This window comes from Thalassophryne amazonica, chromosome 5 (genome assembly GCF_902500255.1).
Source record: "Thalassophryne amazonica chromosome 5, fThaAma1.1, whole genome shotgun sequence".
Taxonomy (NCBI): Eukaryota; Metazoa; Chordata; class Actinopteri; order Batrachoidiformes; family Batrachoididae; genus Thalassophryne; species Thalassophryne amazonica.
In genome coordinates, this window is record NC_047107.1 from 120,241,490 (window position 1) to 120,258,443 (window position 16,954).

A 16,954-nucleotide genomic window follows, 5' to 3' on the forward strand; every position below is an offset into this window, starting at 1 on the left:
TGCCCTCTTACGATGTACGATCAATAATGGGAAAAAATCCAATATGTACGATAATTTCAGTTGGTTGCCCAAACACGCATCTCTCTCTGACACCCAAGAATCATTTTTCAGGCGCCTGCACCTCAGTCGGCATCAAGGACACACCCACACACAGGGCTGCTGCTGCTGGCTTTCGGCGACCGTCATTTGAAAGCCCGCCCCCGTCTATACAGGAGGTAATGAGTTCCATCCAATCTGTGCCGTGACAGGAAGATTCCCCAGCCAACTTTTTTTTTCGAAACTTTATTTCAACAAATGCAATAACAAACGAACAAAACACAAGAGCAAAGAGATATACAAGAAAAATAAAAAGTTCAAGTTTCTTATGGAGGTGTCAACATTTTTTCTGTGTTCAACAAAATCTGCACAAGTGTCCATGGCATCGGATGACGACAGCGACCTCGAGGTTGAATTCGACTCTTTCTAGTCTGGTAATTAACACGTTTGTGTCCCTTCACAGAAAAAAAAAATTGTTTCTAGTCTGGTAGTGCATTTGCTTGTGCATTTGCGTTGTTTTGTGCCATAGTTTCCCCATTACTATAATTACTGTTTAAAAATGTGACATAAAATTCTTTGTAAATTTAAACAAAAGAAACGCTAAAATAGCTACGTTGTATGCGTTTTGTTTGTGTACGATAATTTCTCCCAAAATACGATCATTTTGAGGTTTGGTACGATAGTTTCATATTTCATATCTGGCAACACTGCTCCGGTGCAGAGAAAGCAAGAAGGGCGGGGGGGGGGGGGGCTGGAGAACAATGCTGTGCGCCACATTTTAAAATAAACTGCACACCCACACAAACACGCACACACACCTTCACAAATGACACTAAACATCCTGCCTTTTTCCTCAAAAATTACTACATTTATGTTTGCTGTCTGTCTCTGTACTTTTCTGTCACCTTTTGCGCTCTTTTTCATACTTTCCCTCGTTTCAAAAAGTCACCGAACGCACTGTTGGAAAGCATGGGTTCTTGGCTTGCTGTCAAATTTTCAGAGTGAGGGCTTATATGAGAACTTACGGTAATGAGAATCAGCGGCGCACTAGTTTTTTTATTTTTATTTATTTTATTTTTTTCTCAGCGGCACACTAGTGTGAAACTTCCGTGTTTTTCCTCTGCGTTATGACATCACAGGCTTACGTTTACCGTAATACACCATATATATAATTGGAAATCGTTTTTTTTTTTTTTTTTTTTTGGCAAATTAGGTTGCTAGATACCTACAACTGCATTATTGATGAAGAGAATAGATTATACATCTTGGTTGCAAAAACTTTTTTTTTTTTGTTAGCTCCACAAGTATTTTTTTGTTGTCTTGTTCTCTCAGGTGTAGGCCTATAGAATAGATTAGTGATTTTGGGTGCAATTTTGTTATTTAAGCTATTTGTTTGTTTGCCTACACACTTAATAATGTAAATAAAGTGTTAAATATTAATAAAGTGTCATCATATGTTATGTATTATGCTGTACTTGTGTGTCTAATGGTGTGAGTGGGTTAGGGGGTGGTGGTGGGCAGGGGGGCCGGGGGGGTATTGTCCCTACCAAAGCTGAGACCAAACCTACGCCCTTGGTTATATGCTAACAGCATTAGCACTTTTATCAGCTGTCGGTAGCTTCATCCATTAGGTCCACTTAATGCACAATTACTTGGAAAATAAGTGGCTCATATCTTTTAATGTCTACAACAAAGTAAATCGTTATGAGATTTACAAAGAGGCTGTATATTTAGTCTCTTAATGCATTGTCATCTGTGGTTGCTACTCAGAGCAGCATGGGCTTGAACCTGGTGCATTGCTATTTAGATTGCAAAGTCAGGTGACAGAAGTGAGAGTTTTCCAGGATCAGTCTTCCACCACACCACCCTGAAGTGAAGGAGTTGCGCACTTTGTTCCTGTGACGTCACCATATTTCATCATATTTCTATTCACAGGTCAGCAACAGAATGTCACAGAGATTTAATTTAGCAACTTCCTGAAACTACAAATTCAATGCTCAAAAATGCATCTTTTTAATTTACAGCCAATCCTAGAGACCAGAGAAGGACACATGGGTGTGTCTCCTTTCTTTCCCTGTAAGAGGCTGCACTTTATCAACAATTGATTGTATTAATCACAAAAAGGAATTATTTGACAGCAGCAGCAGACAGCAGGCAGATAAGCAATGTTATTGTACAAATATACTGTTTTGGAATGTTCCATATCTCTGTGGTGTTGCTCCCAGTGGGTAGCACTGATGCACTGCATGGTGCACTTTTTTATTTTTATTTATTATACATTGTTTAAAAATGTTTTCATATGTTTCACTACCTGTGGTTCGACCGAGGTCGAACCTTGGATTCAGGAGGAGCAGTGTGGTTTTCGTCCTGGTCGCGGCACACTGGATCAGCTCTACACGCTCCATCGGGTGCTTGAGGGTTCATGGGAGTTTGCCCAACCAGTCCACATGTGTTTTGTGGATCTGGAGAAGGCATTCGACCGTGTCCCTCGGCGCACCCTGTGGGGAGTGCTCCGGGAGTACAGGGTCCGGGGTCCTTTGCTAAGGGCTATCCGGTCCCTGTACGACCGCAGCAGGAGCTTGGTTCGCATTGCCGATAGTAAGTCAAACCTGTTTCCAGGGCTGCCCTTTGTCACCAGTTCTGTTCATTATTTTTATGGACAGAATTTCTAGGTGCAGCCAGGGTGTAGAGGGGGTCTGGTTTAGGAACCACAGAAGCTCGTCTCTGCTGTTTGCGGACGATGTGGTTCTGTTGGCTTCGTCAAATCAGGACCTTCAGCATGCACTGGGGCGGTTTGCAGCCGAGTGTGAAGCGTCCGGGATGAAAATCAGCACCTCCAAATCCGAGGCCATGGTTCTTGACCGGAAAAAGGTGCTTTGCCCTCTTAGGGTCGGTGGAGTGTCCTTGCCTCAAGTGGAGGAGTTTAAGTATCTCGGGGTCTTGTTCACGAGTGAGGGACGGATGGAGCGTGAGATCGATAGACGGATCGGTGCAGCATCTGCAGTGATGCGGTCGCTGTATCGGACCGTCGTGGTGAAGAGAGAGCTGAGTAGGGGGGCAAAGCTCTCGATTTACCAATCGATCTACGTTCCGATCCTCACCTATGGTCATGAGATTTGGCTGATGACCGAAAGAACGAGATCGCGAGTACAAGCGGCCGAGATGAGTTTCCTCTGCAGGGTGGCTGGGCGCTCCCTTAGAGATAGGGTGAGGAGCTCGGTCACTCGGGAGGAGCCCGGAGTCGAGCCGCTGCTCCTCCAGATCGAAAGGAGTCAGTTGAGGTGGCTTGGGCATCTTTTCCGGATGCCCCCTGGACACCTCGCTGGAGAGGTGTTCTGGGCACGTCCCACTGGGAGGAAGCCCCGGGGAAGACCCAGGACACGCTGGAGGGACTACATCTCTCGGCTGGCTTGGAAACGCCTTGGGGTTCCCCCGGAGGAGCTGGGGGAGGTGTGTGTGGATCGGGAGGTCTGGGCGGCTTTGCTTGAGCTGCTGCCCCCGCGACCCGACTCCGGATAAAGCGGAAGAAAAATGGATGGATGTTTCACTACTTTTGTAAGATGAACACTTTGTTAAACCCATTTTTAACATCAAAAAAGTTTCTCCACATGAATAAAAAAGTATATTCACTGAAGATATAAAGAATTCTCAAAACACATTTCATATTTTCAACTTTAGAGCAAAATTCAATATATTATGGAGTGTTTTAGACACTTTTTTTTCTCCCATTCAGACATCTGAAATTGTTCTGAATGTTTTGATATGCAATACTTGAGAAACAGCAAGTGCCTTAAAATGGAAATTACTCATCACTCATTAAACTCAAGAAAATGTCCTTTGCCCCAGGAGGTTAATATAAACCTGTGAGTGCAAGCTCTTCACAGGGATCATGTGCAGCCAGTGTTTTACCTACACATGGAAACATACGGTAAATAATCCAACCCATTCATGATTATAAAAATTCAAAACTAAACCACATTTCCCATTGATGGAAGTGACCTGGTTTGTGTTTGGCTGCATAACATACTTGCATAAAAAGCATTGCTTTTTTTTTTTGCTGGCAATTTTTAATAAAGCACTCCCCATGTGGTGCACATTACATGCTGCTGGTGTTTGTCATGTGCACCCCCGATGTGTCAATGCGCACTCACCCCTCGGTAAACAAACTCTTCGGTGACTTGCTGCTGATCTGTGCTTTCCACCAGATGGTTTTAAACCACCAAAGCTCCTCTTATGGGCTGACGGAGCGCCGCAGTCCGTGTCAGACTCACAGATGCACACGTCACTTTAACGTACCTGTTGCCTAGCAACCCCCACGTGGATTTGTTGGTGACATCTTGAGTAATTTTGTATTATTTATGCTGCGCTCTTGATTTTTGTACTGTTTAATTGAATTGCTGATTCCCGTTCTAGGCCCAGATGATCAAATAGATTCAAAAATAAGCCACCGGTCACAGTGTCCCTTTTGAGGTGAAATTTCACAACAGATTTTAAATAATTTCATCGCAACTCACAAATATCTACATTGAGTGTCTTTTTATATGACTCGTGTCTTCTTATACAGCTGTGAGGTCTGGATGCTACTTGGTGACCTACAACAGCAGCTTTGGTAGTAGGCATTTTAGGAGAATGACTAAGTCCATATCTCTATCTCCCCCTGTTCTCTGCATCTCCAAAACCACCTCCATGTCCTCCTGCAGCACATCCATAAACCTCCTCTTCAGCATCCCTTTCCCTTCCAACCTGCTCAGCTCCATCTTCAGCATCCTTCTCCCTATATACCCTACAGTCCTCTTCTGCACATGGCCAAACCATCTCAATCTCACCTCTGTGCCATCTCCAAACAGTCTTACCCACAATTTTGGCTTCTTAAATATGAATATTTTCTGGTTTCTTTCATTGTTTCTTTCCTTGTCACTGACAGTAAATGGACTATCTTGTGTTTTGTACAAAACAAGAAATTTGAGAGTCTCATCTTAGGCTTTCAGAAACAACCAACATTTTTTTTTTGTTGCCATTTTTGACATTTCATGCTCAAACAATAAAGCGATTAATTGAGAAACTCACCAACAGACTTATCAATAATGAAAATAATCACTAGTTACAGCCCTACCTGAAAATACAAAATGCACCACAAAACAAATTAAAACAAATTAGCAGAATCTGGGGTTTGTGTTGAGTAATTTAACATATACGATAACCTGCAATAATAATCTCAATCTGATTAAAAATTTTAATTGGAAATTAACCCATCCATGACAAGACCCAGTCCTGGAAAAATTAATCAGCTATGAGTTAAGAAAGTTGGAACCATCCAGTTGTTTGCCCATTTGTGAAGTCTGTGACTCAGGATTCAGGCATCAAAAGAACCAGAGAAGATCTGTGATTGTTTATGATTAAAAATGTTTCCTCAACCTGATATGAAAGAATGAAGAAGTACTACACAAACCATGAAGCTCACTGGGCCAAAGCAAATGCCATATGGTGAAAGATGTTTGAGATACAATTCCTAACATCAAAACGTTTAACTACTGAGCAATTTTTTGTGTGTCTTATCTGTAATTTGTGTATTTTATACAAAGTAAACAAACTAGTTGAACATCCTCTAAGTGTGTTGACTCCAGAATTTTTGCAAGGGGCTGTAGGGGAGATATCCAACAGAAATGTCATATATGAGAAACTGACACTAATTAGCCATTTGGAATAATTATGATAATCACCCATGTAATTATGCTCATTTTGGACAATAATAATGTAACAGCTTGACACGGATATGGATGATGATGTTACCATGGCAAGTCCTGGTCTTCAGGTCTGCGTAGTATCCATGCCCACAGTCGGGGGTGCAGTATCCTTCCATGAGGTAGGTTTGGTCATGACACGCCTGACAGCGACCGACCCCGTCACACAGCACACAGTCAGACGAGCAAGCTATGAAAGACGCGGATCAGTCAGAAAGACTTTTCACTCTTTACAACAGTAGTCAACAAATTTTTCATTTTTAAATCAGGTTCATTACATAATTTCGTTTGAATTTTGTAGAGATTAGTAACACAACAGATTTTTTAAATTGCAGGCAACAACCAATCAGAAAATAGACAATTCAAATTTCACAGAAGTCACCATGGTGGCCATCTTGGATTTATAAACTGGGGGTTTATAATAATTATATAAGATATTTCCAATATCTCAGCTTCTAGATGACAGCATATTGAATCCAGTGGCTAAATTACGCATTTTCAGGGCCAAGGTGGTGCTAATTACAAAAAATGTAAATGTGTGCAAAGTCACATTTATGGATGGCCATCTTGGATATGTATTTGTGAGTTTGCCCACATGTACATTTAAGCCGCCATTTTTACAAATCCCAGGTGGTCACTATGGTGGCTTCCAGGAAAATAGAATCATCCATTTCTGATTGCCTGTTACATGCACATTCTAAAACTGTATAATTTTACTCAACTCAAAAGCTAGTCAGTGAACATAGTGAACAATTCATCCCTGAGTGTTATTAAATTAACTGATTGTAAGCTTGAGAAGGTAAAGGTCAAGGTCAGTGAAAGCATTTTTAATCTAAAAAACTACTTTCAAAGCCACTAACATTCATCATTGATGGGGGGTAATGTTGACATTTGTTGTTTTTATCAATAACCTTCTCTTAATCTAAAGAATTTTCATATTTTTGGTTTGTTAGCAGTGTCAATCAATCCATCATGACTGAAATGCAGAGACATTCAGCAGAGCTCAATGAGTGGATCCTGGAACAGACCATAATGGCCAGACCAGAACATAGATCATAATGGCCAGAAGTCTTTAGATACTCTGTCAGCAGTAGGCTTTGCCAAATTGCAGTAGCATTAACCATGCTAAAATTAGCACGCATGAGATGCACTTTAATCCTAACATGAAGTATTACTAGCAGGACCACAAGCTAATACGAGTATATAAACTCAATTAAAAGGTAGGTTATAGATTAATCAGGATCTAAACAAAAGATGGCACTTGGGAAATTCCTCAGTCTTACGTTTGCAAAGTTGAGAGGTGACATCGAGAAAGTAGTTCCTGCTACACGTGAGGACGCACTGGCCCTGCAGGATGGCGTAGGGAGGCTGACACTGGCGGCACTGGCCAGGACTCTGGCAGTCCAAACAGTGATCGTCACAGTCTGTGGAGAGCAAGAACCACTTGGATTTCACGTCCAACCTGCCAGCATGGTGGTTTTTGGATTGTGGACAAAACAAGACATTTGAGGAGGTACCCTTTTTTAATTCAATTCAATTAAGTAAGTAATGTCTAACCTTACCTACCCCCTAAGCAAGCAGCAGAATGCCAACAGTGGCCAGGAAAACTCCCTCCGGTGTTATTTATTTATTTGTGGATTACAGGAAGGAACCTCAAACAGACCAGACTCGGTGGGGTGACCATCTGCTTTGGCCATACCAACAACAACAACAAAAATCAACAAAACAAAGCAAAGGAAACTAGAAGCACTTGGAGAGTGCAAACCTCCGCCAAGGCCATAGGGTCACTGACATCACATGGAATTACATTAGATTAGATAGACTTTATTGATCTCACAGTGGAGAAATTAATACCCTTTCGCAAAGAGACTTATTCCACGTCGTTTCACGCATCTACTGTCATGTTTCAGATTCAGTGGTTAAACCCTGAGATCTTCAGAAAATGTATTTATAAAGAGAAACTGCATGAATTACACAAGTTTTTTTTTAATTTTTTAATAAGTTTATTCAATGAGGAGAAACAAATGCTAAATTATTGTTATGTTGTAACTTAATTTTTGTTCAGCCTTTGTGACCTGTCTTCATGAAGTTAGATGCAAAAATGTTGAAACTGGCCCTATCCTGCAATGATAAAGAATCCTTTAAAAAAATTACTGGCTCCAGATCGTGTTCCGGATCATTACCAAAATTTAAGGACTTCTAAGTTAGGCCAACATACACCCCTGGTAAAAATTTCATTGAAATCCGTTGAGGAGTTTTTGAGTAATCCTGCTAACAATCCAACCAACCAATCAACAAACAAACAAACGGACGCGACCGAAAACATAACCTTCTTGGCGGAGGTAACAACTAAGTAACCATACTCATCCCGAGTCCAGTGGTTGCAATGTCTGATGGCTCAAAAAACATAGAAATGGTGAAGAGCAGATTCTCGGAAAATAGAATATAATTGGCGAGTCAGTGTTCAGAACTAATTTAGTGATAGAAGGAATATTCTCCAGAGTTCATCCATTAGATTCTTCCAGAAGTCCTTAGCACACTCCGGATTTCCACAGTTCCCTGTGGATCTCACACTTCCCAGTTCTAGAAGGAACTCAGAGGATTAGATGGATAGCCGATGGATGGACAGAAGGATCGATGTTTTCTACATTTTATGGTGCAAACAATTTGAAAAAATAATCAATAGATAATCCAAAAATTAAAATAATGGTTAGTTGCATCCCTGTATGACAATATTTTGTTTTTTTCCAAAAACTGCTGACTGTCAAAAGTACAGCTAGAGGGGAATATGCTAAAAACAGAGACAGCAGTTCGTTCTGACCAAACATCAATATGTAACGAGTTGTGGAACCTAACCATTAGGAAAATATAGATCAGTGTACCTCGATGGCGCTGCTGTCAAAAAAAAAAAAATGCAACTCCCCCACCTGTCCTTCAATGACCTGATGGAGCGACCTAACCTGTCACGTAGTGGCGGACAGAGGCACTGACCAAGGGCAAATATGTGAGGAGTTGGGTGTGAAAAAGAGTTGTGGCGACCACATGCACACATACTGACCGAGGCATCTGTCTCCATCCTGATAAGAGCCGGGGGAGCACCCCTGGGTGCACACGCCATCCTGCAGAACGTATCCCTCCATGCACTGCAGGCAGTCGGTGCGTAGAGGACCTCTACAGGAGTTACAGCTCCAGTCACACTCTGGAATCACGACCATAGCAAGCAGAGGGAGGATAAGATTCACAAAATCTTCAGAGGATTTAATTTGAACCTGAACATCTGCACAACTATTCATTTGTGTTTTTCTTTTCTTTTGCTGTAATTTAACAATACAGTATAATTTAAACTAATGTACTACAATTAGATCAATCACACTGAACAGAACTTTGAAAACATGACATTTTTATATATGTTACATTACAGTGTTAACCTTAAACCACTTCAGCTTAAGCTTGTTTCAAAGTCATCAGATTTCCTTTAGTTTAGGTGACAAACTCTTGTGATCAACCAAAACTGACAGTGAGGAAACACAAACATCCACGGGGCTTCTTTGTAGATCCTAAAGGAACTCAGAGGTAATTTAATGGTTCCACACTCAACAAACTGGCATAAACTTCCAGAAGGTCCTCTGTGACCATAAACTCTACGTTCAGGAGTTCCTCAACAGCACGGCCAGCAGCGATGAGAACGGGCAGCTTTTTCAAAGCTCTGGGTTCACGCAGGATTCTGGGGATTAGTGGATAGCTGGAGGGATCGACACATCAAAACAGGCCACATGTCTAAAACCACCTGTTGAGATGTTGAGACTGAAGTCAAACCATGAATCTAACTGCTAGCAGACACCTTAGCCACTAATCCCATAACAGACATGGGAAGTGGCGCTTCCGCTGCAAGGGACGATTTCCTTTAAGTTTGGTATATGCGGAAAAATCTCATTATATTGAAAGAAATTGTTGCCTTTGAGGTTTTGTTTGAGCAAAGAAACCCTCACATGAAAGGGCCTTCAATAATCACACCGGAGGCTATTAGACTGTTTCTCTGGAGCTCCAGCTTAGGGTGTTACCTCACTGGGCCACGACTGTTGGAGAGTAGTTGGAGACGCAAATCAGCGACAAATTCTCATTTGATATCTCACTGAATTTGTACAAACAACATGTTAGCGCATGTCACCCAAATGTGGGCCAAATATCGCCTGGACTTGCGCTGAAAATTCTGCATACATATCCGGTGAGTGTTGCTCAAATGCCATGCAGCACTCTCACAAATGTCGAGGTTGGGCTTTCACAGGTGCCAGGATCTCACTGATTTATGCGTGAATGTGGCAGGGCACTTTCATGGATGTCAAATGCTACTCATGGCTGAAATGATGACACGTTTGCAAACAAAGTGCTCAGGACGTCTGTGGGCTGCTACTGTCCTGCTGTTATGTGAAAAGAAGCTGTGGAAATTCCACCAACTGTAGCCAGGAAGGCACAGCCCTATAAATAATAAATATAAAATTGGTTTTGTGTTTTGTCACAATTTCACCTATCCATCTACTCTCCAACAGTTGCAGCCCAGTAAGATAGTACCCTTAGGAATTGCTCAGTGGTTTTAATTTACAATAGGTAATTATTAACTCTTGGTTACACCATTTGTCTATTGACACCATGTGGCCTTTTGGCAGAACTGCATCTGAAACACTGATTGCTATCTTTTGAAAATGCAGAATGAGCCAACTCAAATAATGTGCAGTGTTGTCTAATGCCAGGCTTTCTAATGCTGGCCTTTTGGAGGAATTACACCTGATATAATTTTTCACACTTTCTAAGAGTCAGACTCACTTTCAACTCCTATAGAATTTACAGAAAGGTGTGAATATTCTCTAAATCAACACGATGTGGCCACATGTTGCTATTGCAGCTAAAATATCAATAACTTTCTCTACTCTTTGTTTGAGGCTCCCAGTAGCCTCTATGAATCAGATTCATTATGTTAAAATTTTACATTTGCACCACTCTGGCAGAAGTCATCCAAACACCAATTAAACCGCAACATTTTTAGGGTGTGGATCCACAAACACAAATGGATCGAAACATATTCTGGTGTGTTTTGTTTGTGAGTTGGCAAGAAACAAATGAACTGTGGCTGAGTCGCTAGTGCTTAATTAAACAAATTAAAAGACTTAGTTTATGTTGGAGTTACGCAGTGCAGAGACGGTCCGCTGAGGTCAAATTACTAAGAACTCGCCTGTGGATTGAAAGCTGTGCAGAAAGCGGCGCACATCATTTAGAATTCATATGTCGCTCATCGAACAGTTCTTACGTGACTGATGGACCAATAAACTGCACGCAGCACAGCGCACAAATGGATGTGGAGTCATCTATGTAAGTCTAAAAAGGTGCACTACATATCATGATTATTAATGCCGTGTGTGCGTGTGTGTGGGGAGAGGGGGTGTTGTCATGGCGATTCCAGCCTACCTCTGCATGCACGAGTCGTGGTGTTGAGGTAGTACTGATGGGCGCAGGTGTCGTACTGGCACTCTCCAAACAGCAGCACCTTAGTCGGGTCGCGGCAGGATGTGCAAACTCCAGCAGCGTCGCATGTCAGACACTGACTGTCGCACGCTACAAAAACAAACAAAGAAACAAAACAAAAACAAAAAGCAGGTTCATTTAGAGACCAGAGGAGAGTTGCAGAACGCAAAATACACACCTGCCAAACACTCCTGTGTTGATAGTAAAATCAATCATCTTTTGCTGTCATCGTTGTCCGCTGTGCACTTGGATCGCACCGTAAACATCCATCATAAAGCATAAACACCGCCATAATTATCACAGTCACACGTGGCGGTGGACGGGTTCATCCAGCTTTCTGCTTATGTGGAACAGCGGCGGCTACAGAGGTTTCTTCTTGGTGGGGCCGAGGTGAGTGCATGACTGTTGTCGTCAATATGCACAGATGCATTTTAAATTAAAATCACGTACGTTTTAATGCAGACATACATTGTGGCCTGACATTTACATACACTCACCATGGGCTTGAATGTTGTGATAATTTTGAGCTATTTATGATAAAAACAAGAATTGGGCACACATGTTTGAATTACCTTCTCTAATCCACACAGAGTCAAAATTATACAAACAGGCTCAAACTAATATTTGGTTACATGTCCCTCAAAAAACTGCACCTCAACCAATGACAGCCTTTGGAGAGCCACCAACAAGCTTCTGGCATAATTCTGTCTGGATTATTGGTCACTCTTCTTAACAGAATTGGTAGAGTTCATTTAAATTGGTTGGGTTCTTGGCACGGATCCAGCTTTAAAGCATAGTCCATAAATTTATAGATGTAAGGTCGGGGCTTTGGGAAAGCCATTCCAGAAGCTTAACATTAACCTTGACCTTGAACCAAACAACTCCAAAATTAACTCCAGATATCTTTTCAAGTAATATTTCTACAAAGTTTGATCCATTAAGGCTTCTTGGTTGTTGAGATATTTTTTAAAACTAACTAACTAACTAACTAACTAACTAACTAACTAAATTGTACCATGTTTCCCTTAACGTTTAACTAAAATACTCCAAAACCTAATCACCTCTAGAGATCTTCCCAAGTAATATTCCCACCAGGTTTAAAGAAAATCTGTCCAGCCATTTTTGAGTTATCTTGTCCACACACACATACACACTCACACACACACAAAAGTGAAATCAATATCCTGCTGTTGCCACTTCCCTGATGTGCAGGGTAAAGAGTACAAACATTTTGTGTAAATGAACTCTCATGGATACTTTAAAGACAGGGGGTGCTATAGGACAGGATGCATCAGAAAGCTGTGTTGCTGGTGCTGAGAAATTTAAGCAAAAAACAATGGTAACTGTAATTTTTGTAGTGGGGCAAATTCCCCATTAAGCCCCACCCTCAAGCGGTCATGATACTGTGAAGGTTTGCTGCCACCTGCTGTTTTTCGACACTCATGTCTGATGAGCATTTTCTGTTCACACCTTGTGGCGCAGCGGGATGAGGTCTCCGGTAAATGTTCGTAAAATGCGTTCAGCTGAGGAGCTGTGATGTCATCCTACTTACCCTGACAAACCTTCTGACCGTTGTCATAGTAACCCAGTGGACATTTGGGAGCACAGAGGCCCAAGGGCAACAGAACGCTGTAGGCGGGGCAGGCGGTACAGGAGAGAGGCCCCGCCCCTCTGCATGTCTTACATGATGGATGACATCCTGAGGAAAGAGAAAAAGACAGCGATTTGAGAGTGTGTGTGTGTGTGTGTGTGTGTGCACGCATTGTTTCTATTTGTTCAGGTGTCACTTGGAAAAACTGTGTGAAGGTTATTTGGTGAAATGACAAAATAATTTAAAGCTCCGCTTCAGTAAAAAGGCCTTTTTCTGGTTCAGCTGATGGAGGCGAAGCTGTAAATTCAGACTGCTGCAGACTGACAGGACAGAAACTGATTTGGCGTCAGCCTTGTGAAAGTTAAAAATAATGTCGTAAACGTTGGCGAGAGACTTGTGAAGGACTTCTCCACAGATCGCAATGCCTTTTTTCTCAGAATATCACATGACCGTTGAAGGTAACCGTTGTTCCGAGCTGCAGGGGGCCTGACATAACACAGGGTGCTTTTATACCGTATTATTGTGTCATAGTAATACCATTAATCAGTCAGGTATGTTTATACCTCACGCTGTGAGGCTACTCGCACACTTCTCAAAATAAATGGCACCAGGAAGACATTTTCAAGCAACACCTCAAGACATCAGTCAAAAGCTTTTGCTGCCCAGATAATAAAACCTCCACAAGATGAAGAGTAAACATTATAAAATATGTTTTACAGCAGAGAGCAAAGATGCATCTGAAATGGAGAATATTCCTGCAGTGGCCACTTTCTATTTATAGCCTGATCAGCACTGGGGTGAGTTAAAATGTGTTACCATGTCAACAGGTCTCCATCATCAAAACATCTTTAAGTTGGTTGGCTGATGCTGAACAAAATCATTTCAGAGAAGTTTTCCCTGCAAGCTTGACTTTCCCATCATTACTATCTTCTGATTGTGAGAGCAGACACATAGGATATCTATGCAATATGTATTTGACATACATACAGCACACAGGACATTCAGAATGTAGGGCATAGTGTGTCGTAGTAGTGCATGTAACACATGTACTATGGAGGATACCAGTAGCATGTCAGACATGCAGCATGCACAATATTTAGCATGAAGGACATAGTATGCAGGACATACAGCATATAGAATGTATATTATGTAGGACATACAGCATGTAGAATGTGCATATGTAGCATACAGTATAATGTAGAATGTAAGACATGTAGCATGTAGCACATACAGCATGTAGAACATAGTGTGTGTCAGGGCTCGTGATGGATTGACACAGGAAACAGGTGGAGACCAATGCAAACTCTCAGACATGGCTGGTTGTGATGAATAAAAGGCTTAATCTGGTAACCACGCAGTAGAGTCGGTACACGGGTAATCAGATAATGAGGCAGAGGTATCAGACAAGGTACAGGCTGGGACGTGATCAAAAATACAAGCTGAGGTCATACCAATGGCGTCGAGGAGTATCACAGGCAAAACAGAGGTAGAGTCAAAATACAAGCTGAGTTCAGGATTAAGACCAGGCAGAGGACGGAGCAAACAAGCAAGGTCAAAACACTAAGAAGCAAACAGGACATGAACTAAAGGCGAGAGAGTGAACAAAGTCAACAATCAGGCAGTGAACTGTGGAACTGTGAGGGCTTAAATAAGGAGCAAACATATCAGGGTGATGTGAAGCAGGTGTGTGGAAGTCTCTGGAACAGGGCGTGACCGGGGAAGACAAAGATTGAGCACAGTGCAAGATAGTGAAGAAAAGCACAGAGTGGAGTGATGAACGAGACAAAGACACGTGAGCAGGTGCAAGAGTGGGAGTGAATGAAAACACAAACCAGACAGAATCAAAGTGAGAGACAAAGACAAAATGGCAGTTGCAGTGATGAGGAGTGAGAACATACTCGGATGGGCGTGAGGGAAACAGAGAACTATGAGCAGAGATAAAATGGAATCTAAGGACCGAATAATATATTAACAAGACCAGACAGAGCGGGACCACGAGAACTGCAAAAATAAACAGATGATAACTAAAGGAGAAATAATGAAAACACAACCTGGCAGAACAAACTACAGTATATGCCAGGGGTGGCCAAGTTCGGTCCTCAAGAGCCACATTCCTGACACTCTTAGTTGTCTCCCTGCTCCAACACACCTGAATCCAATGAAAGGCACGTTAGCAGACTTTTAATGAGCCTTTTATTGGATTCAGGTGTGTTGGATCAGGGAGACAACTAAGAGTGTCAGGAATGTGGCTCTCGAGGACCGAACTTGGCCACCCCTGGTATATGCAAACAGAGACAAAACAAAACCGGTGACTACGGAATCGTGCAATTAATAAAACAAGATAAACCAAGAATGGAAAAATGACAAAGGGAGCATAATCCAGTGAGCAATACTGAAGATGAAAAATAACAAAAACCTGTGACTAAGCATTATACAACGAATGTGATAAACAGAACTACTCGTAAACTAAGACTAAAGTAACTTAAAAGACCCAGAGTGAACAAACTGCACAATAAATGATAAGCAAAGAATGAACCAGTGACGAAAGTGTAACACAAGGAAAAGCAACAAATAACTGAATGACTGCAAACTAAATGATGAGGTGCTGAATGAAAGCAGTGACTAAATAATAAACAAAGCAAAACAATAAACAGAAACAAACTGAGACTAACATGATAAAGTATGAACTAATGAAAAGTAAAACCAGAAAATCACAAAAGAAATACGCCAAGGGCTAAGACCTAAAACCCGAGCCGGGGCCAAGCATGACAGTGTGTCATAGTAGTGCATGTAACACATGTACTATGTAGGACACCAGTAGCATGTAAGACATGAAGCATGTATGATATTTAGCATGAAGGACATAGTATGCAGGACATGCAGCATGTAGGACATGCAACATATATTATGTATTATGTATATATTATGTATGTATTAGCATGTAGGACATAGTGTGTCGTAGTAGTGTGTGTAACACATGTACTATGTAGGACATACACCAGTAGCATGTCAGACATACAGCATGTAGGACATACAGCATGTAGGACATACAGTATGTAGGGCATACAGCATGTAGAACATACAGTATGTAGAACATACAGCATGTAGGGCATACAGTATGTAGAACATACAGTATGTAGGGCATACAATATGTAGAGCATACAGCATGTAGAACATACAGCATGTAGAACATACAGTATGTAGGGCATACAGCATGTAGGGCATACAGTATGTAGAGCATACAGCATGTAGAACATACAGTATGTAGAGCATACAGCATGTAGAACATACAGTATGTAGGGCATACAGCATGTAGGGTATACAGTATGTAGAACATACATAGGGCATACAGCATGTAGGGCATACAGTATGTAGAACATACAGCATGTAGGGCATACAGTATGTAGAACATACAGTATGTAGGGCATACAGCATGTAGGGCATACATCATGTAGGGCATACAGTATGTAGAACATACAGCATGTAGGACATATAGTATGTAGGGCATACAGTATGTAGCGCATACAGCATGTAGGGCATACAGCATGTAGGATACAGTATGTAGGGCATACAGTATGTAGGACATACAGTATGTGGGGCATACAGCATGTAGGGCATACAGTATGTAGAACATACAGTATGTAGGGCATACAGCATGTAGGGCATACATCATGTAGGGCATACAGTATGTAGAACATACAGCATGTAGGACATATAGTATGTAGGGCATACAGTATGTAGCGCATACAGCATGTAGGGCATACAGCATGTAGGATACAGTATGTAGGGCATACAGTATGTAGGACATACAGTATGTGGGGCATACAGCATGTAGGGCATACAGTATGTAGAACATACAGTATGTAGGGCATACAGCATGTAGGGCATACAGTATGTAGAACATACAGTATGTAAGGCATACAGCATGTAGGGCATACAGCATGTAGGGCATACATCATGTAGGGCATATAGTATGTAGAACATACAGCATGTAGGACATATAGTATGTAGGGCATACAGCATGTAGGGCATACAGCATGTAGGACATACAGTATGTAGGGCATACAGT

The 16,954-nt window shown here is 41.7% G+C and overlaps 1 protein-coding gene across 1 annotated transcript in view; it reads right to left on the reverse strand.

Annotated features, from left to right (window-relative positions):
• The window catches only part of fras1 (Fraser extracellular matrix complex subunit 1), a 786,018-nt gene that overhangs the window by 316,332 nt on the left and 452,732 nt on the right, over nucleotides 1-16,954 (reverse strand). The window contains exons 21-25 of the mRNA XM_034171199.1: nucleotides 12,847-12,993; nucleotides 11,238-11,384; nucleotides 8,836-8,976; nucleotides 7,061-7,201; nucleotides 5,827-5,967 (exon numbers count right to left, since the gene is read on the reverse strand). Of these exons, the coding sequence (XP_034027090.1) occupies nucleotides 5,827-5,967; nucleotides 7,061-7,201; nucleotides 8,836-8,976; nucleotides 11,238-11,384; nucleotides 12,847-12,993 (717 nt within the window). The remainder of the gene's footprint in view (nucleotides 1-5,826; nucleotides 5,968-7,060; nucleotides 7,202-8,835; nucleotides 8,977-11,237; nucleotides 11,385-12,846; nucleotides 12,994-16,954) is intronic.